General features: G+C 45.1%; 1 protein-coding gene across 2 annotated transcripts in view; it reads left to right on the top strand.

Annotated features, from left to right (window-relative positions):
- Window positions 1-24,047, top strand: part of PGAP1 (post-GPI attachment to proteins inositol deacylase 1) — a 1,100,814-nt gene that overhangs the window by 423,083 nt on the left and 653,684 nt on the right. For both annotated transcript variants that reach the window (XM_073647815.1, XM_073647814.1), the window contains exon 12: window positions 8,755-8,806. In XM_073647815.1, coding sequence (XP_073503916.1) covers window positions 8,755-8,806 — 52 coding nt within the window. The remainder of the gene's footprint in view (window positions 1-8,754; window positions 8,807-24,047) is intronic.

The following is a 24,047-nucleotide window of genomic DNA, read 5'->3' as shown; positions in this document are numbered from 1 at the left end:
GATCCGTCCGGAAAGGCCCTCCCAAAAGGTGGACACCAGATCCTCATTGTTGCAGGCAAGTTCTGATACGAGGGTGCGGAAACGCACGGCATGCTGTCCCACAGAGAGACTCCCTTTGCGGAGTCGGAGAAGAGAGGAGGCAGTCAAAGATTTTCGTCCGGGCTCATCGAACACCTTCTGGAAAGGCCCGAGGAAGCCTAGAGGTCAAACACCGGAGGGTCCACTCTCTCCCACAGAGGGTTAAGCCATGCCAACGCCTCTCCGGTGAGGTGAGACATGATGAATGGCACCTTGGCCTGGTTGGAGGCGAATTGGTGTGCCAGGAGCTCAAAGTGCAGCGTGCATTGATATATGAAGCCCTGACATAGGGCAGGGTCACCACCAAAACGTGGAGGAGCAGTTAGCCGGGGTCATAAGCCAGATGCCACAGCGCCACTGGGTTGAGGTGCTGCCGTAGCGGGTGCCGCTTGGGTAGAGGTGGACACAGTCGGGGTGGACACCGCGTCCAAGCGGGAGTTGACTGTCCGCAGATAGGACAGGATAGTATCCTGTTGGGATCTCTGGCGAGAGACCTCTTGGTACAGGTCTGAGAGCGAAGGAGCCTGGGAGCCACCGGATTCCATGGCCTGTGCAAACTGTTACGGATCCTGGTGGTGTAGCCTCTGTGCTGTGATACAAGGAGGGACCAGAGGTGCGTAACTAAGTGCCTACCCGGGCCGACCCTGGCCACACGGCGGATTAGTCTACTCTACGTGAGCCAAGGAGGGACTGGGAAGGTGAACCAGGTGCCAGTCTGGGACCGACCTTATGTGAGAGCAGGTGACTCCCACGGGACTGATGGCTGAGGCCGACAGGCACAGCAGATGAGCACGGCTAGTAGACAGGCAGGTGATGCGGGTAGACATGCAGGCGGCACGGCAGATAGACAGACAGGCAGGTGAGCACTGCTGATAGGCAGACTGGCGGGCACACCTGCTAGACAGTCGGGCGGGCATGGCTGCTAGACTGTCAGGCGGGCACGGCTGATAGGCTGGCGGGCACTGGAACCTGAGGGCTGAGGAGAGTGTTAGCACACAGATCACATCCCTGCACAGGCACTTCCATTTTGGAGGAGGTGCCTTTTACAGTCATATGAAAAAGTTTGGGCACCCCTATTAATCTTAAGCTTAATGTTTTATAAAAATTGGTGTTTTTGCAACAACTATTTCAGTTTGATATATGTAATAACTGTTGGACACAGTAATGTTTCTGCCTTGAAATGAGGTTTATTGTGCTAACAGAAAATGTGCAATCGGCATTCAAACAAAATTTAACAGGTGCAGAAGTATGGGCACCCTTATCATTTTCTTGTTTTAAATACTCCTACCTACTTTTTACTGACTTACTAAAGCACTTTTTTTGGTTTTGTAACCTCATTGAGCTTTGAACTTCATAGCCAGGTATATGCAATCATGAGAAAAGCTACTTAAAGTGGCCACTTGCAAGTTGTTCTCCTGTTTGAATCTCCTCTGAAGAGTGGCATGATGGGCTCCTCAAAACAACTGTCAAATGATCTGAAAACAAAGATTATTCAACATAGTTGTTCAGGGGAAGGATACAAAAAGCTGTCTCAGCGATTTAACCTGTCCGTTTCCACTGTGAGGAACATAGTGAGGAAATGGAAGAACACAGGGACAGTTCTTGTTAAGGCCAGAAGTGGCAGGCCAAGAAAAACATCAGAAAGGCAGAGAAGAAGAATGGTGAGATCAGTCAAGGACAATCCTCAGACCACCTCCAGAGAGCTGCAGCATCAACTTGCTGCAGATGGTGTCACTGTGCATCGGTCAACTATACAACGCACTTTGCACAAGGAGAAGCTGTATGGGAGAGTGATGCGAAAGAAGCCGTTTCTGCAAGCACGCCACAAACAGAGTCGGCTGAAGTATGCAAAAGCACATTTGGAGAAGCCAATTTATTTTTGGAAGAAGGTACTGTGGACTGATGAAACCAAGATTGAGTTGTTTGGTCATACAAAAACACTTGCTACCCACATTAAAATTTTGTGGAGGTTCCATCATGCTTTGGGGCTGTGTGGCCAATGCCGGCACTGGGAATCTTGTTAAAGTTGAGGGACGCATGGATTCCACTCAGTATCAGCAGATTCTTGACAATAATGTTCAAGAATCAGTGATAAAGTTGAATTTACGCAGGGGATGGATCTTTCAGCAAGACAATGATCCAAAACACCGATCCAAATCTACTCAGGCATTCATGCAGAGGAACAATTACAATGTTCTGGAATGGCCATCCCAGTCCCCAGACCTGAATATCATTGAACATCTGTGGGATCATTTGAAGAGGGCTGTCCATGCTCGGCGACCATCAAACTTTACTGAACTGGAATTATTTTGTAAAGAGGAATGGTCAAAAATACCTTCATTCTTCATCCAGGAAATCATTAAAAGCTACAGGAAGCGACTAGAGGCTGTTATTTTTGCAAAAGGAGGATCTACTAAATATTAATGTCACTTTTCTGGTGGGGTGCCCATACTTATGCACCTGTCAAATTTTGTTTGAATGCAGATTGCACATTTTCTGTTAGTACAATAAACCTCATTTCAAGGCAGAAACATTACTGTGTCCAACAGTTATTACATATATCAAACTGAAATAGCTGTTGCAAAAACACCAATTTTTATAAAACATTAAGCTTAAGATTAATAGGGATGCCCAAACTTTTTCATATGACTGTATAAGGGCAGTCCTCCGGCCATTGGCTGGGGACTCTTTAGGATGGTGCGTGCGGCCCCTTTAAGAGGGAGGGAGCGCGCGCCCCCTAAGTACAGTGCCCGGGCAACTGCACGTGGTTAGCGCACCCCGGGCAGATGCAGAAGGGGAGCCATAGGATGTCGGACTGGGACTGCGGTGGTGAGGGGATCGGCATCTCTGCCCCCCCTGACGCTACACTACCTGAGCTACTTCTGAAAGTATGCCGCGTGTGTGCACTTTTCCGCAAGTCAGCTACAACTTCCGCTTCCCTGGCAGTGCTGCAGCAGCGTTTGCACACCAGTCGGTGAGCTAGAAGTTGCAATGTCACGACGTGTTGGAACTCAACGTCACATATGTTGGCAAGGCTTATTGAGCAGCAGAGGGCAGTAGTTGAATACCAGCTCAAACACTCCTGTTGTTATTCCTGTAGCCTCCAGACACATAAGAGCTCATGAGTGGGCATGGATGTCGGACATCTGTGCTGTTCTCCAAAACTTTGAGGGCTTGACGAAGATGGTGAGTGGCGACGACGCATAATCAGCGTAACCATCCCGCTTCTCTGTGTACTGAAACGCTCGCTGCTCACAATTAAAGAGCAGGCTTTGGAGGCGGAGCAAGTTGAGATGGAGCAAGAAACTATACAAGGTGATGCTACACAGCCCAGCCTCATCTTAACGTGGAATGGATGATAATGAGGAGGAACAGAAGCTTGTTGCCTGCGTAAAGACTGTACTGCCCACATCACCTTCATCATGTCTGTTCAGCGTGTATGGCCTGAAGAAGAGGAGGAGGAGTCGTCCTCTTACTGGGGACAGGGAAATCTTGGCTGTTGGCAGTTTGGCACACATGGCTGAGTTTACGTTCCGCTGCCTTTCCCGTGACCCTCACGTTGTATGCATTTTGGCCAGCACTAATTACTGGTTGGTCACCCTTCTAGACCCACGCTATAAGGAGAACTTTCCATCTGCATTTTCTCAGACCCTACCACCGCCCAGGTCCTGATGCGTGGGGTACTTTGACAAGGACGGAAAGGTTTTGGAAGATGCTGAAGAAGTACCTTGCCGACCGTACCAGCGTCCTCCGTGAAACTTCTGTGCCTTACAATTATTGGGTATCCAAGCTATACATGTTGCATGAACTGTCACTCTACGCCTTGGAGGTTCTTGACTTCCCTGCCGCTAGCGTTTTGTCAGAGCTTGTTTTTAGTGTTGTTTGGGTATTATAACTGATAGGCGCATCCGCCTGTCAACTGAAAATGCTGACAGGCTGACTCTTATCAAAATGAACAAGGGCTGGATTGGCCCAGACTTCTCAACACCACCGGATGATAACAGTGTAACATAAACTCGAATCCAATGTTTTGTTTTTTGTTTTTTTTATCTGGTGTATTTCCTTGCACCCCTTCCCACCCAAACATGGGTATGCACTTCAGGCTTTAGTTCTTTTACAGTTGTGCTTAAAAGTTCACATACCCCGGCAGAATTTTTGCATTCTTTGCCTTGTTTCAGAGAATATGAAGGATAAAAACTTTTTCTCCACTGATGGTTATTGATGGGTGAAGTCATTTATTGTCAAACTACTGTGTTTTCTCTTTTTGAATCTTAATGACAACCTTAAACATCCAAATGACCCTGATCAAAAGTTCACATTCCCCAGCTCTTAATAACGTATATTGCCCCCTTTAACATCAATGACAGCTTGAAGACTTTTGTGGTAGTTGTGGATGAGGTTCTTTATTTTCTCAGATGGTAAAGCTTCCCATTCTTCTTGGCAAAAAGGCCTCCAGTTCGTGTAAATTCCTGGGCTGTCTAGCATGAACTGTGCTCTTGAGATCTCCCCAGAATGGCTCAATGATATTGAGGTCAGGAGACTGAGATGGCCACTCCAGAACCTTGACTTTGTTCTGCTGTAGCCAAAGACAGGTCGACTTGGCCTTGTGTTTTGGATCGTTGTCATGTTGGAACATCCAAGTACATCCCATGCTTAGCTTCTGGGCTGATGAGTGCAAATTTGCCTCCAGTATTTGCTGATAACATGCTGAATTCATGTTTCCTTCAACTTGTACCAAGTTTCATGTGACTTTGTAGCTACCACATCCCCAAAACATCAGTGATCCACCGCTGTGCTTTACAGTAGGAATGGTGTTCCTTTAATCATAGTCCTTGTTGACCTCTCTCCAAATGTAACATTTATGGTTGTGGCCAAAAAGTTAAATTTTCGTCTCATCACTCCAATGACCTTGTTCCAGAAGTCTTGAGGCTTGTCTCTGTGCTGTTTGGCGTATTGTAGGCAAGATATTTTTTGGCATTTGCGCAGTAATGGCTTTCTTCTGGCGACTCGACCATGCAGCCCATTTTTCTTCAAATGCCTGTGCATCTTGAAACTATGCTAGTTTTCAGAGAGTCCTGAATTCCAGCTGATGATGTTTGTGGGTTTTTCTTTGCATCCCGAACAATTTTCCTGGCAGTTGTGGCTGAAATGTTTGTTGGTCTACCTGACCATGGTTTTGTTTTTACAGAGCCCCTCATTTTCCATTTGTTAATCACAGTTTGAACGCTGCTGACAGGCGTTATCAATTCTTTCGATATTTTTTGTATCACTTTCCTGTGTTATACAATTCAACTACCTTTTCCCGTAGATTTGTTGACCATTCTTTTGCTTTCTCCGTGACTCATAATCCAGAAACGTTAGTGGCTGGATGAAAGATGCTAGAGTCTGTCTGCATCCCAGAAACTCACTCAGCTTTTATGTACACACACGGATTACAAACAAACAGGTCACAGGTGAAGGTATTACCTTTAGTAGCCATTCAAACCCATTTGTGTCAAATTCTGTACATGTTATCAGGCCAAAATCACCAGGGTATGTGAACTTTTGATCCGGGTCATTTGGATGTTTTTGGTTGTCATTAAGATTTAAAAAGAGAAAACAGTGGTTTGACAATAAATGGCTTCACCCAATCAATAAACATGAGTGAAAAAAAAGATTTTTTTTTTGTTATCATTCATATCCTCTGAAACAAGGCAAAGAAAGCAAAAAATCTGCCTGGGTATGTAAACTTTTGAGCACAACTGTATGTCGTCCTTTTCTTCCACCACCATCATTTCAACATGGTAATCATGCTACCCCCGCTACACATTTATTAAGGGTGTTTATGATGCCCGCATTAATTATTTTTTGAGGTGTACCTCTAACATTCTTTTATAGATATTAATACCCCCCCAGGGGTAAAGGTTTTCCAACCCAAGTGCATGCACATTTCCAGTCTAGGATACTTACTCCTTAATAATCAGGAAAATGTTTTCTGAGGCCCTCCACTACGCCTCTTCAAAGAGGTATTGAAGTGCCTCCTTCTATTTTTTGGCATTCCTTGCACTTAATCCATACAATTTACCAGCCTAGGAGACCCACTGCTTATTTATGTGAAAAAAAAAAGCTTTTCTGAGGCTCCACCTTCTAGTTGAGGGAACATTTTTGGAAGCCTAAAGAGCTGGTGGGTTCTATTAGTATATAATCCAGTGCCATGTTGTGGGTTGTCAAGTGGTCGTCACATAGGGAGCTCTCACACTGCATACAGGGTTTCACAACTGGGATAGGAGACTTTGTACATTAAGTACAGAAGATCCTGGTCTCTTCCATATCAGGCTGAGTAGATTCGAAGCGCGCCACTATATATTCTTCAGCAGGGTTTATGAAATAACAGTCCTTGGTGCTACTACGTACAAAAAAAACCCTCTTTTTAGGGCCGATTCAAATCTATTCTCTGTTCTACAATATTACCTCTCGTATCTGCAATTCGTGTACAGGTGAGCTATCGCACTAGGAATAGCGTATTACAGGCATCTAGTCAGGCATTATTGTCTTATAGTCCTTGCTGATGCAACAAAAAAAAAACTATTCTATTCCCTATTTTCTGCATTTAGTATAGGGACAGGTGCCAGGTATCATATTCTGGAAGTGAGTGTTCATTCTGGCGACGTACATTTCCTATACTCTCTATAACTTGATTGCTTTTTTCAAAAAACTTATTGACAGATTCGTGATTTTTACTGTAATCTGTACTCAAATTCATCAAAGTAGGCAAAATTAACTGATTTAATGTGGCTATTCACAGTTTCCCTGTAGCATCTGTATGTAAGAGGTAGTGGTAGGAAACTTAACGTTACTGGAGCTGGAATTACCACTTCAGAACTTTGCAGTGCTTTGTTTCTATCCATTCCTGGGTGTTTCTTGAAGTATGTTTGGGGTCATTGTCCTGCTGGAAGACCCATGACCTAGGATGCAAACCCAGCTTTCTAACACTGGGCACTACATTGTTACCCAAAATCCTTTTGGAATCTTCACATTTCATTATACCTTGCACACAGGCAAGGCACCCAGTGCCTTTATTTGTAGGCCTGATTCCATTTACAGTAAACAGTTGAATGATTTGCTTTAACTAAAAGCTCTATCTTGATTTCATGTGTCCACATGATTCCTGCTGGTCATCTAAAAATAGTGGAAGGCCACCTGCTGGCACTCTATAAATTGTAAGTTCCGCCTGCTGACCCTTCAAGTTTCAAACTTAACACAAGTGAGGACCTGCTGCTGGACCTCTAAAATTTGAGTGAGGACCACCAAATGGCTCTCTGACAATAGTCAGGGCCACCTACTGGCCCTCTAACAATAGTGAGGGCGTACTGCTGGCCCTCTAACAATAGTAAGGGCTTCCTGGTGGCACTCTACAAATAGTGAGGATCAAACAAAAAAAACACAAAATTTGAGCTTGGTTTAAGTTGGTATACATGCAGCACATAAATGTATGTTCACAAAGGCGATAAATCAGAAAAAAACGACAAGAAACAAAATGAACATAAACCCTGCTGTAAATAAATAAAAAGCAAAAGTGCATTTAAATACAATGGGGTTCTTAGTAACACTGTTTTTGATCAAAAATAGAATGAAAGCTACCCCACCACGGCAAGGTAAACCCATTTGGGATCGTCCTACTCTGCCTTGTAGTTTTTTTTCTGATTTATGGCCATTGTAAACATGCATTTATGTGCTGCATGCTTACGAACTTAAACCAAGCTCAAATTTTGTGTTTTTCTTTGCATTTTTTTTGCATTCTGTGCAAACCAAGGTGTGGCCTCCCTTCATCGAGCTGGATAATACATTTATCCAATCATGGGGCTGGAGCTATTAACAGCCTAGAGCAGGCCCTGCCCCTTTCTGTTATCAGGTTGGCTGTTCTTTACAGGGGGAGATGAAAATTTGTGTATGATGTAATGACCCAGACAGGAGGGGGAACCTGTAAGTAGCAGATTCTGTCACATGGAATTGCAAGGGTTATAAAAATAATAGAAGTGCACTGACCATCTCATCTTTATAGTGTATGAGGGCAGGAACAGTACAACAAAAATGTTATCTCCCCGGAGTTCCCCATTAACCCCCACCACCCTTTTGACCATGCACTAAACAGGTGAGCTAAACTACTACTTTTTTCTTTGATAAACTTTTAACCCTTCTAGCAAAAATTAAAAAAAAATGCTGATGTAAAGAAGACCTTTTTCTAAATGTTAATTATTAACTTGTGTGTTGTATAACTATTTATTTGATTTAAGGGCATAAAAATTAAAAGTTTGAAAATGTGCAAAATATTCTAAATATTTTAACATTTTAGATATTTTCATAAATAAATGAAAATTATATCGATCAAAATTTACCACTGACATGATGTACATTGTGTCACGAAAAACAGTCTCAGAATCACTGGATAAATTGAAGCGTTCCAGAGTTGTTATCACATAAAGTGTCGCTGGTTAGATATTAAAAATGAGACTCCATCAATAAAGTACAAAATGGCTTTATTTTTCTGTATCCACTTAACACCTTTAGGCGATAAGGGGATAAAGAAAAATAAAGTCACAAAGTAGTGGTATGGCTTGTTTAAAAATAAAGTACCAATATTTCTGCTTGCCAGAAATATATTCAGTTTAGTCTTATGTTTTGTACTATTTATTTTAGTGTAGACATGGAAGATTTATCCTGGAGATCAGAGCTCCTGCCTACTGCTAAGGTAAGACCAAACTTTTTGTATTACAAAAATGTCAAATATATATTAAGGCTATGTGTGCACGTTCAGGATTTGATTGCAGAAGTTTCTGCAGCATTTCTGCATCTCTTGGCAGGAAAAAACGCTGCAGAAAAATCACGCGTTTTTACCGCCTTTTTGGCGCGTGTTGACGTGTTTTATTAGTGCATTTGTTATGCTTTTTTTATGTGTTTTTGTACAATGAAAGCTTTTTGGAGCTAAATAAAGATATTTGAAAAAAGAAACGTGTGACATCGATTTAACCCATGGTTTACCGTCAGACCTGGGGTGAGTATATTGGTTAATATAAATGATTAAATAATTAAAGAATGTGTCTGTTGTATTTCACATAAAGTGTTTTACTCTTTTTTTTTTTGTTTATTTAACTCTTTACTTTACTTTAATTAGGTTTAGTAATGAAAGGGTCTGGTTAACACCTTATCATCACTAAACGAAAGGGCTAAGTGTCAGCTAAACCCAATCTCATAAGCATTCCCATTCATATAATTTCTGGGGCAGCTGAGAGCTGCTATTTTTAGCCTAGGAAGGTGCCTCTAGGCAAACATGTTCTCTGGCTTTTAATAACAGCTCACAGCTGTTTGTTTCGCTGCTACGTCCCCACGATCAGCAACCAGCAGCGCTTTGGACGCAGCATATTTTAGCTGCGTCCAAAACTCTATGTTCTAATGCTGCACTTTTGTTGTCAATACATTCTGTCAAAATCTGTAGCAGAGACTGGCGTCTCCACTATAGAAATTGACATGCTGCAGGTGAGTTTGGGTACGTGATCGCAATCAGGAGCCGCTGCAGGTTTGAAGCTTCGTGTTTAAACAGTGTTGAACTCGCAGCGTCCAGATGTTACAGCATAGTGGATGGGATTTCTAGAAATCCCATGTCCACTATGCGTACATCTGAGGCTGCGGATCACCGCGGACACTGACATGCGGTGCGTATTTCAGGACCGCTGCATGTCAATTTCTTTTGCAGAGTCGCTAGTCTCCGCAACAGAAATTTGACCACTAGAATGTATTGAATGCGGTAAATCCGTATGGTTCAGATTTACCTGCGTCCAATTGAAATACGCGTAGAAAAGGGTTTTGATGGTTTTTCAATAACTACACGGCCATAATAAAGTATTTTATTGAAATAAAATTACACACGGTTTTAATAATTTATTATTCACATAATCCCCGAATCCCTCGTCTCCTGTAAAAAAACAAACAAACAATAAAAAACAACCATTTCCCTCACCTCACCTCTCCTCTGTCAAGACGTAATCCCGGTGTGCCATGATGATCTGGGTCACTTCTCCAGCAACCATATCAATCACTGGTGTGACTGCTGTAGAAGACAGCACTATACACTGATAGGAGTGTAATCACTCCTGTCAGTGTACATCACTGCTGCTGTGACTGAGTTCACTTGAGTTCATCAGCTGAAGATCAGCTGATAAGCCCCAGTGACCTCATTTACTGCATCAGTGCTGCATGGGAACATTCCCACACAGCATCGGTGCCGTAAAGTGAAGTCCGGAAGCTGATCTCCAGCTGATGAACTCTGGTTAACTCAGCCATAGCAGCAGTGATGTACACTGCCGGGAGCCAGCGCGCTTCCGTCTTCTGGCCGATCGGTTCACCAGGGGACAGCGGGAGGATAGCGGACAGGTGAGAATGAAAGATGTTTTTTATTTTAATGTAGATTTTTACTTTTTTTTTTTTTTTTTAAACACCGTGCACAGAGGCCGGCTCGGCTGAGCAGACTACTTCTCCCATCAGCCGCGCTGCCCTCTCTGTTATCAGCGGGAGCTGTGGTCAGATTATGGGAGGGGTGGTCTTCTTCCCCGGCCCGGGTACCATTCTTTTGTATGTTTTTGTGTCATATTTGACTCATTGACTTGAATTGAGTCAGTCAAATAAGCAGCCAACATCCGCAGCAAATCCGCAGATATATTTTTATCTGCACATAGCCTAAGAATATGTGTACACATTGCGTTTTTGTCATGTTGTTTCCTCTCCGTTGTCACAAAAACGAAATGATTAACTAGTACCAGCAAAGTGAACTAAATTCCTGAAGTCTAATACACAAATTGCTCAGTTTCTCCTTGCAAATGTGTAGCAGATTTAAATCTGCATCATGTCAATCTTGCAACATTTTTGCAGATTTCACCCATTTTAATGAGTGAGGACAAATCCTAAACAAAAATGTGCATATTTTATTCATCTTTTTTCCAGCCAAGACATCAGGATTTCCAAATCCTGAATGTGCGTACCCCCCCTTAGTCATCATCAGAATTGTTGTCTCTGCAAATTATTCTGGTTGCACACAACACTAATACAGCTCCATTTTATCATGTCACCCAGAAATCCTACAGGTTTACTTACACAAACTTAGATTTGAGTGTTTGAGCTATAATATAGACCCTAAGACTTTGCCACATGAAAGCAGACTAACATGGTTCTCTGCATTAAACAGAACACTGTTGCTGAAATTCATTAAGTATGGCTGATGATCAAGTTATTTGTTTTATATACAGTGATAGAACAACTTAATGGGGTATTCCCATCTCCAAGATCCTATCCCAATTTGTCGTATGTGTAGAAATAATATTAGCAAATACCTCCAGAAATGTAGTATAGTTTTTCTAGTTCGCTATGACTTTCATCATGTGCAGGCATTGCAGGACCTTTGGTATCCATGGTTACAACCACTGATTTATTGACAGCTACTTGCTAGTGGTTGTAACCATGGACATCAGTTCATAGGAAAAACAAACACTGGCACCATTGCACCTGCACAATCTCTGATTCAGCAGAACAAACACCTCTCCTTTGTGAACAGAGTGCTTCGCTTGAAAACAGAGTCCAGGCACATCATATAAAAGAATATAGCGTGCACTTACTGGTAGATAAAAATTTCTTCTTTATTTCATCTCTGTAATACAGCAAGGCAGGGAGTCAGTGGAACACTTAATAGACGACGGCCATTTTGTACGTATAAGCCCTTCAACAGGTCACTGCACACAGGGGAAATGACGGAGGTGAGTTTATAGCACCTGTAAACGCCTCTTGTTCTCTAAGACCAATGAATGGCAAGAACCCCTGGTAGCACCTGAACTGGATGGAATGCTTATTAAAAATCACCTTGAATAAAAACACATTACATATAGTAAAAACAACAATGACCATTATTACAAAAATACTGACATTTTGATTCTGTCATTGAAACCTATGGGACCCATGTGTGTGCAGGATCCACCAAGCTTGTCTTTTAAGCGGGAGTCTATGCAGATCTCCTACTTGTGCTGGTAAGGATACCTGTTCCAGACCAGCAAAACGCAACACATGTGGATCTCCAGCATGGGAATCCCACATGTGTTGAATCAATCTCTGTGCACCCTTTTTGGTTTGGATCGATTTGAAATGTTCAAGAAATCTAATGAACATAGGACAAAAAAAGCCACATGGGCAAAAACTTATGTAGGCTACAAACTTAGTGCGACAAAAAATGAAATCTCGTATCTTGTGGCAAATATCACTTATTTTAAAAACCTTATCTGTAAGGTGAAACTGACAAAAAATACAATGGCCACACCTATAATTCCCTTTTAACCCTTAGTGACCAATAGATGTCTTTTTACTGACCTGCGATATAAGAGACTAGCGTTCCCTGACAGGTGACAATCCTGTAGCTGTCACCTGTACACTAAAGCTGACAACTTGCTGCATCAGCCACGATCAGTGTTGGCACCGACCATGGATGTTTAACCCCATAGATTTACCAAAATTTCCCCTCTCCAATCTGTCCTGAATGCGGCAGCCAGGGTCGTATTTATGTCCAGCCGCTTCACCGATGCCTCCACCTTGTGCCAGTCATTACACTGGTTACCCATTCACTACAGGGTCCAATATAAACTCATTGCTCTCACCCACAAAGCTCTCTACAGTTCTGCACCACCTTATATCTCCTCTCTCATCTCAGTCTATCGTCCTACACGTGCCCTCCGTTCCACAAATGACCTAAGGCTAACATCCCCCATAATCCGAACCTCACACCTCCGTCTCCAAGACTTCTCTCGTGCTGCACCAGTTCTCTGGAATGCTCTACCCCAGACGATCCGATTGATGCCTAGCCCCGATGTCTTCAAGCGCGCTTTAAAAACCCATCTCTTTAAACAAGCCTACCACCTCAACTACTCGGTAAACTAACTTTCCCCTGTTCCCTCCTAAATACTATTCAGAATCTGCACCCTACTGTTCATCTGTTTCTACACCCTCCATGCACTCGATAACTGCACTCGGTAATTGAGTATTGCACTTTAACATACAGGCTGATGACCGGATCATACAGCTTTATATGATAATCCTGACTTATTATAATTGCCAGACCTGAAATAACAACCACTTTCCACCTATTGTGTCCCCCCATTTCCATGTAGATTGTAAGCTTGCGAGCAGGGACCTCACTCCTGATGTAACTGTTAAACTGTCTCACCTTGTATTGAATTTATTGTTTGTACATGTCCCCGCTTAATTGTAAAGTGCTGCGGAATATGTTGGCGCTATATAAATAAAAATTATTATTATTATTATTATAGATTCTGCTCTCAATAGTGACTACAGCATCTAGATGGTTCACAGAGTGTGGGGGCTCCCTCTTTAACCTCATCAGCACCCTGAGAACTTGATTGTGTGGTCCTGATGTTTGCCATTGCAGTTCATGGCCAGATAACGGCCTTAGAGTCTACTGGCTATAGCGGCCTGTTCAGAAGTTATCAAAATTTAGGTGGTAAATATAAACTTTTTCATTCTTGTCATGCCACTTTCCATTACTTCCTGAAAAGAACCAGAAGGATTAATGAACTACCTGAAAGCAATTTTAAATACGTTGAGGGGTGCAGTTTTTAAAATGGTATGACATTTGGGTGGTTTCCAATATGTGACCCCCAAAGTCATTTCAAAACTGAACAGGTCACTATAAAAATAAGTTTTGTAAATTTCCTTGAAAAAATAAAAAAATACTGCTACGTTTTCAAACCTTTTAAAATGCAAATAAATTAAAACAAATTACAATATAAAACTAATTACAAATGATGCTGATGTACAGCAGACATGAGGGAAATGTTATTTATTAATGTTTTTGTGTGGTATGACTGTTGGGATTAAAGAGATAGTCATTCAGAGTTTGAAAATTGTAATTTTTTAAACATTTTTGTCACATTTCTGATATTTTTTTTTATAAACGCAAAACATATCATTCTAAATTTACCATTATTATAAAGTATCGTGTCACAAAAAGCAGTCTCAAAATCAATGGGATATGTTGAAGCATTCCAGAGTTATTACTACTAGTGATGAGCGAGCATGCTCGCTACTGCTCGGTGCTCACCCGAGCATCTCACTGCTCGAGATGCTCGGCGCTCGCCGAGTATTTCCGGGGTTGCTCGGCAGGAGATCGGGTCTCCTCCCTGCATGTTCTTTACAGAGCCAATGAACATGCAGGAATTGCCTGCCACTCACTCTAATGCCGTAGCCATGTTGGTTGTGGAATTACAGTGATTGGCTGGCCGCACAGCGTCATCAGGTCTATATCAGACCTGGCGCCGCCATGCTTGTCACATATACTCCGGAATCAGACAGTCTAGGGAGAGATTTGCTTGTTTCTAATTAGTGTAGGTGTACCAAACTATATTAGAGACACATATCCATCTCAACAAACAGTCCTTCTGAGGACTAATCCATCTGCAGAGATATCAGGCAGACAGTGTATATAGGTAGGCAGGCAAGGTATATAGCAGACTGCAGTGCACATAGCACAAGAGGCTCCATTTCAGTTTTGTCTGCTGCTGCTGTTAGATATTTCTAGAAATAGGCCCAGGTCTCAGGGGCCAGGAATAATTTTTTTTGGATCTTAATCCTCATTATTTGCTTAAAAAACAAACCAGAGAACACCGTTGTTCTGCGCCAGCCATGTCCTTTCCATATTACAGCGCTAAAAATCCAGCTATTTAAAACTGTGGTTTTTCTGTCACATGGATCACATATAATTGCGCTGAAAATACTGCCATTTCTGGCATCCATAAAAAATTTGTTTCAGCGTGTCAGTGAAGCAATTGACATCAGTTTGCTGTTCAAAATAGTTACCTACAGGCCAGTTATTTAAAACTGTGGTTTGTCTGCCACACGGATCACATATAAGTTCGCTCCAAATTCAGTCATTTGTAGTGAGCGTGGAAGATATTGTCCTCCATTTAAAATGGGCAAGGCACGTGGCAAGGGACTGGGAACTGGACGTGATGGTGATGGTGCATGCAGAGGCCGAAGCCTTGGGCAAACTGAAATTGTGCCACAACAAACACCCACATTTTCTCGCTCGACCTTCCTGTCCCAATTAATAGGGGATCGCAGAACACCACTATTGAACCCAGAGCCGTGTGAAAAGATTATTGGTTGGATAGCAGATAATGCTTCCAGACACTTAGCCACCAGCATCACCACCTTGTCTTCCACACGGTCAAGTCTCAGGAGCCGTGAGTCAGGACCGCATATTCCTCACCCTGATCCTCTTTCCTCCCACCATGCCGAGTGCCCAGAGACAACTGATCCCACACTTGGACACTCCGAAGAGCTGTTCACTTTTCCATTTATAGATTCGGGCCTCTCGCCCGGTCCACTTGAAGCGGGGCAAGAGGAGATCGCATATAGCAATGCCCAAATATTTCAGCAGCCACGGTCACACGAAGGCGACAGTGGGAAAGTGTCACAAGAGGTGGACGATGATGAAACACAATTGCCAGAAAGTCAGGAGGAGGACCAGAGTGCGGAAGTGGAAGACGAGGTGATGGATGATATAGTAACTGACCCAACCTGGCAAGAGGACATGCAGAGCGAGGAGACCAGCACACTGGGGGAGGGAGGCAGAGCACCCCAACAGGCAGTAGGAAGCAGTGTGGTGGCCGCAAAAAGAAGGCAGGCAACCGTTCCCCATAACACCAACACGAAGGAAGTTGCCAGTACAACTGTTAGGTCTTCCCGAGTCTGGTTGTTTTTTAAAGACTCTTCCGATAACCTCAAAAAGGCCAGCATCAGCAGGGGTGGCAAAACGACCAGCCTGACCACCACCAGCATGATCAAGCACATGGCAGTAAAGCACCCGACTTTGTGGGCCGAACCCCAGGGTCCAGGAACAGTGTCTGCGGGTGGCACCACTGCTTCTTCCGCTGTTGTGCATGCAAGCCAATCCCCTGTCCATGGTGCATGCGAAGATGCCTCCTGCCCTGCACCTGTCATTGCACACTCAAAAGTAGCAGCATCAGGAAGTACGTCCGCGTCCCAACACAGCATTAAGTTGTCCATACCCCAGTCCTTGGAACGCAAGCGCAAATATGCAGCCAACGCCCCACAGGCCACACTACTAAATTCCCACATTTCGCGTCTGCTTGCACTAGAAATGTTGCCTTTTATGCTCGTGGAGACGGAAGCATTCCGCAACCTGATGGCGGCGGCCGTCCCTCGGTACTTGGTCCCCAGCCACCACTATTTCTCCCGATGTGCCATCCCCGCATTACACAAGCACGTGTCCCAAAACATTAGCCGTGCCCTCAACAACGCAGTTACCGGAAAAGTTCACCTAACCACAGACACGTGGACAAGTGCTTGTGGGCAGGGACAGACAGCTGATGCCACACTGGGTTAACATAATGTTAGCCAAGACCCAGTCAGATCTTGGTACGGAACATGTCCTCCCGACGCCAAGGATCGCAGGCCCTAGGTCAATCAGGGTTGCCCCCACAGTCTACAGCTCCTGTACCTCATCCTCCTCAGTCTCCTCCTCCTCTTCAGCCTCCATTTCCGAAATGACCACATCAGTCACATCAGTCACAAGCTGACAGCACTGCATCACTGCCTCTGCCAAGCGGCAACAGGCTGTGTTGAAGCTAATGTGCTTAAGTGACAAACCGCACAATGCTGAAGAGTTGTGGACAGCTCTGAAAGAGCAGGCAGATCTGTGTCTCACACTGCTGAAACTACAGACAGGCATGGTCGTGTGCGACAATGGCCAAAACCTGGTGGCGGCTCTGAGGCGAGACGAGCTCACTCACGTACCATGCCTGGCCCATGTGCTTAACCTTGTGGTTCAGCGATTTCTCAAATCCTGCCCAGAGCTGCCAGATCTGCTTGTCAAAGTACGCAGCCTATGTGCCCATTTTAGAAAGTCAGCTACAGCTTCCGCCGCCCTTGCCATACTTCAGCAGCATTTGCAGCTTCCGGCTCACAGACTGGTGTGTGATGTCCCCACACATTGGAACTCTACACTGCAGATGTTGGGATGGATTTGTGAGCAGAAGAGGGCAGTTGTTGACTACCAACATCAACAAGGCTGTCGGTATTCATTTCAGACTCCAGACATAAGACCTCAGGAGTGGACAAGGAGTGTACATCCTCCAAAACTTTGAGGACTCCACCAAGATGGTGAGCGGCGATGACGCTATAATTAGCGTCACCATCCTGCTTATCGGTCTTCTGAAACAATCAAAGAGGATGCATTGTAGGCGGAGCACGATGAGATGGAGCAAGGAACCATACAGGATGATTACACACAGCCCAGCCTCCTCTCATCCCAACGCGGATTGGGTGACAATGAGGAAGAGGAGAAAGAGCAGGAGCTAGTTTCATGCGCTTTAGATGGTACTACCTGCACAACTGTCATACCATCTGTTCAGCGTGGATGGCCTGAGGACAGAGAGGAGGAGGAGGAGGAGAGAATTTTCACTCGTCCTCTTGGTGTGGACACGGAAGTCTTGCCGTTTAGCAGTCTGGCACGCATGGCTGAGTTTGTTATACTGCCTTTCCCATGACCCTCGCGTTCTCAAAATTTTGAGTGACAGTCATTACTGGTTGGCGACACTTGTAGACCCACGCTACAAAGAGAACTTTATATCTCTTATTCCTGAGGCGGACAGGTCTACAAAAAATGGGGCAGTACCAGAAGGCCCTTGTTGCGGAACTATTAAAAAAATTCCCATCTGAAAATGCTGGCAGCAGAGGTCATTGTTCGTTGGACAACCAAGGATTACATGCGAGAGAGCCACAAATGCAATCCAGCAGAGGCAGGGGAACACTGTCAAAGTTCTGGGAGAATTTTCTCAGCCCCTCCAATCGCACAAGCACTGAGGCGTGGGGTACTCTCACAAGGAGTGCAAAGTTTGGGAAAATGCTGAGGGAATACCTTGCCGACCGTACCAACATCCTCTGTGCTTTATAATTATTGGATCCAAGGTGGATACGTGGAATGAGCTGGCTCTCTACGCCTTGGAGATCCTGGCCTGCCCTGCTGGCAGCGTTTTATCAAAGCGAGTTTTTAGTGCCGCTGGTGGAATTATAACTGATAAGCGCATCCGCCTGTCACCTGAAAATGCGGACAGGCTGACTCTTATAAAAATGAACAAGGGCTGGATTGGGCCAGACTTCTCAACACCACCGGATGATAGCAGCGTAACATAAACTCAAATCCAGTGTCTTTTTTTGGGAGGTATATTCCCATGCACCTTTTAACACCCAAACATGGGTATACTCTTACTGATTATGGCTATTTGCTCTTGTTCTCCTCCTCCTCCTTCTCCTCATCCTCATCCTTCACCACCATATCACCAGGGTGACCATGGTCCGTGATGCAACACCCACATAATTTTTTTAAAGGGTGTTTATGATGCCCGTAAAAAAATTTTTTTATACAGTATGTTCATGTATAACCCCCAGGGGTAAATGTTTGTCAGCCCATACAGTTGCATGGGCATTACAAGTATAGGAGTCCCGCTCCTTTCTAATGGGAACATTTTTTTATGAGGCCCTCTAAGTCTCTTCCAAGGGGCATTGGAGTGCCTCCCAATTTTTGGCAGCTCTTGCATTCACTGCATATGCCAACACTATGGGAGACTCTCTCCTTTCTAATGGGAATTTGTCGTTACTGTGGCCCTGCTCTATGTGTCTTTAAATTGTTAGTGGGGTCTTTCCTAAATTTGGTCAACCGTTGGACTCACTGCATACTCTATAACTGTATAGCAGACTCTCTCTTTTCTAATGGGAACATGTCGTACTCGTTACTGTAGCCCTGCTCTATGTTTCTTTAAATTCTTAGTGGGGTTTTTCCTAAATTTTGGCAGCCCTTGCAGTCACAGCATGGGCATTACCACAATAAGATACCCGCTCCTTTATAATGGGAACATTTTTTTTTACTGAGACCCTCCTCTGTCTCTTCAAAGGGGTATTGGGTTGCGTCAGAATTTTTGGCATCCCTTGCAGTCACTGCATATGCAATAACAGTATAGGAGACACACTCGTTAATAATGGGAACAACAAAGCATAGCCGGCTGATGGCTGTCTAACAATAGCGAGGGTCGACTGCTGCCCTTTTAAGAATAGTATTTGTGACATTCAAAGTCCCTCCATCATAAATGAAACAGGATGTGTCTGATGTGTTACAAACCACATTGTCAGATAAGGTTGTAAAATGTTAAAATTACATTTCCTGGTGAATGCATTTGTCTTAAAAAATAACGTAAAAAAACCCAAAACAATAAGATCTTTCTTTCGTATAAAAAACAGAGTCGCCAATGTAACCTGTAACCTCAATGTATTTATTGTTCAGCTCCTGCACCTCCTCCTCCAAATACGAAATGACCACATCAGTCACAAGCTGAAAGCAGTGCAGCACTGCCTTGGCCAAGCGGCAACAGGCTGTGCTGAAGATAACATACTTAATGCTTAGGTGACAAACCGCCCAGCGCTGCAGAGTTGTTGAAAGCTGTAACACAGCAGCCTGATCTGTATCTCTCACCGCTGAACATACAGCCAGGCATGGTCATGTGTGACAATGGGAGGAACCTGGTGACGGAGAAATGACAGCCGGAGTAGATACGGTTTCCCTCTATGCCAGTCCTTACACCGAGCTAAGAATATGGCTGTGGTGAAATACAACTCCCACTGAGAAGCTGTTTCAGATTGAAAAACATTGGGCCCACCAGAGGATTTGATTCTGAGGTCTCACCTTTCTTCCCCGCTCAAGAGCCCCATAGCAGCTGCAAAGTTAGTGAACTCTCCTGATGTAGAAGCCAGGCACACCAGAGTAATTCTCTGGTGGGACCGTCCAACCGTGCCGAAAAGCAGTCCTGGCTAAAAAAAAGTGTGTGGGATGGTTCCCGGACACTCTATGGCTGCTTTTTGACTGAGGTGGAAACCCACGCAAACACGGGGAGAGCATACAAAATCCTTGCTGATGTTGTCCTTGCTGGGATTTGAACCCAGGATCCCAGTGCTGCAAGGCTTCAGTGCTAACCACTGATCCAATGTGCTGCCGTTCACCCTCTGATATTTAACAGGCTGGAGAAACTTTCACCTACTGCAACTCTATTTTCAGCTCCTTTGTGAGAAACTAATGTATTTGGGCAGCCACTCAGTCTACCAAATAAAATTCCTGAGTAGGAAATTGGGGATTGCTTCACTAGTGGTACTGGGGGCAGTGCTAATACCATGGCATTGTACCATAGTTTAATGGAAATATTCCAGGCTGGTAGGAGGCAAGCAGATTCCCACAGAAAAGTACCAGCAGTAATATTCGGGACCCATGCTTGTAGAAGGCAGAGACAACACCGGTAGAAATAGTGGCAGCTGGGGACCGTGTATAGACACGAGACATGAGTTTGTGAAAAGCTTCCACCTCTACGAGCCTAAAAGGCCACATTTTAAGTGCAAGCAGCTGCCCAGAAATATGCAGTTTAGTATTGCGACCTGTGGGTGAGTGGCTGGCTGCATACTTATGCTTGCATTCCAAGTAGCCAAAAACGAAGCAGATGGTGGCCTCTATCATCATCATGACCTCAGCTCGGCACTATGAACTCTCCTTAAGGAAAAGCGAGGGCCCACCGGAGGAGTCTCCGGTTCTCTGGTGGGCCTGTCCAACCCTGCCGAGAAGCAGCCCTCGCTAAGAAAAGTGTGAGGGAAGGTTCCCGGACACTCTGTGGCTGCTTTTTTAATGTGGATCGGATGTGCTTATGCATGTTATTTCTCAAACCGCTTTGCAGATCAAGCCATTGCCCAACTCTTGAGTCATGAAATTAAATGCGCAAAGAAAAATGTTTGTGTGTCAAAGCACCACCGACAAGTGCGAGCTGATGTTGGATGGGCTGCCATTGCTTCTGCAACAAGCTGCATTAGAGGCTTTCCTTGGAGAAATGACACCCAGAGTAGATACAGTTTCCCTCTGTGCCAGTCCTTTCACCGAGCTAAAGAATATGGCTGTGGTGAAATACAACTCTCAGAAAAAAAAGCTGTGGACGGTCTCGGTACCGTCCCTGGCCACATTCACCTGTCCACATGTTTGTGGTTAGGCGGTCCTTCCCAGTAAGTGCACTGGGGAGGGCATGGGTAATGTTGTGTGACGGCCTGCTTGTGGAAGGCGGAGACGACACCGGGAGAAATAGTGGTGGCTGGGGACAGAGTATGGACACCCTGCCGGCGCTGGCATGACGTTGTGAAAAGCTTCCGCCTCCACGAGCCTAAAAGGCCACATTTCAAGTGAAAGCAACTTTAGAGGACTTCCTGGTAGAAATGACAGCTGGAGTAGATATGGTTTCCCAAGTCCTTTCACCAAGCTAAAGAATATGGCTGTGGTGAAATACAACTCGGCAAAAAAGCTGTGGATTGGCTCCGTACCGTCCCTGGCCACATTCACTTGACCACGTGTTTGTGGGTCGTTGGTCCTTCCCAGTAAGTGCACTGGGGAGGGCACAAGTAATGTTGTAGGACGGCATGCTTGTGGAAGACGGAGACGACATCGTGACAAATAGTGGCGTCTGGGGACCGAGTTTGGATACCCGGTCGCCGCCGCCGTAAGAGTGTGGACCGCTTCCGCCTCCACGAGCCTAAAAGGCCACATTTCAAGTGCAAGTGACTCGCCCCCTGGGCCGTGGGGTACTCGGAACCGGGCCTTCTCGTGTACGATGCTGGGGGTAGTCGTGGCAACCCGATCCCGTGGCTCAGGGGGGTCAGACCCCAAATGTTGTGTGGCAGTCTATGTACAGATTGATGAATGTCCAACTACGCCACCCGTGGATTGCGGTCAGATGTAACCGTGGCTCCTGGGCAGACCGCTGAGGCTGGTGTTGCTGTGCAGCACAAGGATGGGATAACTCCCCACGGGAAGAGTGTAGCCTCAGGGCAGTGTAATAGGATGCTGGAGGTGATGGTGCAGACGCAGCAGAAATCACACAGTCAGTGATGCAGTCCAGGGTCTTTTACTCACAGTTGTTATCCGAGTCACTTCTGCCGGCTATGACTGCCCAAGCCGTGCTGCGTCCACCTGGTGAGGAGCTCGATCAACCCTCAGGCAATTCAGGAGTATGGCACAGGACCCACTTTTATCCTTTCTCTGGCCTCTTGTGCCCCACCAGTGACCACACTTCTGTCCAGCTGCCTCGGGCCTTCTCTTGGTGAAACCTGGCGCCAGTTTCCCTGACCCTATGTGGTGCCTTCCTAGTGGGTGTAGCAGGGGGTCGCACCAATAGATGATCACGACCTCCGGTCTTTGGCTGAGGGATGATTTACCTACACCAACTTGGGAATCCGGTACCCTTCTGCGGCCTGACCCTTCACCCGATATCACAAGGGCTTGCAACGGTTACTGTCCGTTCTGCTCTCTTAGGGTCCCTTCTGCCTTCTTGTTTCTGGAGCCTTTCTACTCCTTTCTCTTCTCCTTCCTTCCTTCTCCTTCTTGCCTTCTCCTCTCTGGCCCTGGCCTTTCCCTCTAGGCCTGCCACGTGGAGCTGAGCTCAGGCCGAGCCTGTCAGCTCTCTCTCCCTCTTCTTCACTGAACTCTGCTGGACTGAACTCTCTCCTAAGATGGTCCCCACCTTTTACCTGCTTCACTGTGCTGAGCTCAGGTGACCTGCACCCAATAAGCTCCTTCCTATGCTCCCAGAAACCATCCCCTTCTGCTCCTACATCACTGGGTTCTTTCCCCCCTCCCCACTCCAGCCAGGGACATGGTCAGTTGTGCCTGCAATAAATGGGAGCACCTGCGAACTGTCCTCCGGAAATGAGGAGTGTGTATATGCAGCTAACTGAGCCCTGGTCCATACTCCATCTTTACCCGGAAGTGGAATATCACACCTCTGGTTGTGGTGCAATACCCCTGTAGCAACCGAACCCTCGGGGCGCTACACAAGCTGTTGTCAAAAATTTGGCAGTATAGTATTGCAGCCTGTGGGTGGGTGGGGGGCTCGCTGCATACTTGCGCTTGCATTCCAAGGAATAGGGTAGGGACAACTGAACGCTGCACTGGGACAATGATGTGGACGGTGATTGTTGCAAGTTTGCAACGATAGGTGTATGGCGAGAGACATGTTCGCATGCGCCAAGGATCACTTATGATGGGCACACTTTTAGGCAGTGACGTGGGAGTCAGACATGATTCCAGGGGTCTTCCCCATGCTGTTCCCATGTCATTTGAGCACTGTTCCCATCGATTTGGGCAATTTTTAGGCCCTCTGCCGACCACCGAGGGAAGCCACCTGATAAATGCTCGAGTTTCCCATAGACTTACATTGGACTCGTTGCTCGGGTCGAGCACCCGAGTATTCCAATTTGCTCGACCTGATCAATGAGTACCTGAGCATTTTAGTGCTCGCTCATCACTAATTACTACATAGAGACACTGGTCAGATTTCAAAAAATTGGTCCGGTCACTAAGGCTTTAATATATTTCTCTGTAACCAATTTTTACAAGAACCTTTTAGTCTGTTATGAACTAAAATATCTTTCAAATTACTGCTCTGTCTACATGAGATTCAAGGGCCCCGTGCTGTGCTGTGTGTTAAAGTGTGATCCTGTTCTAAAATGTGCCAGTTTTTATGGATAGCTGATCTTATTTGCTTATCCATGGCACTAAGCTTGAAATTAACCCCTTAAGCTACGAGGGTGGTTTGCACGTTAATGACCAGGCCAATTTTTACAATTCTGACCACTGGCACTTTATGAGGTAATTACTCTGGAACGCTTTAACGGATCCCTCTGATTCTGGGATTGTTTTTTCCTGACATATTGTACTTCATGATACTGGTACAATTTCTTCAATATGACTGGAGTTTTTGTGAAAAAAACAGTAATTTGGCGAAAAATTTGAAAATTGCGCAATTTTTTAAATTTGAGTTTTCATGCCTTAAATCAGAGAGATA

This window comes from Phyllobates terribilis, unplaced genomic scaffold (genome assembly GCF_046119375.1).
Source record: "Phyllobates terribilis strain yellow unplaced genomic scaffold, ASM4611937v1 Scaffold_9__5_contigs__length_417890890, whole genome shotgun sequence".
Classification (NCBI taxonomy): domain Eukaryota; kingdom Metazoa; phylum Chordata; class Amphibia; order Anura; family Dendrobatidae; genus Phyllobates; species Phyllobates terribilis.
Note: the sequence above shows the minus strand (reverse complement) of the source record. Positions and strands in the feature narration are given on the sequence as shown.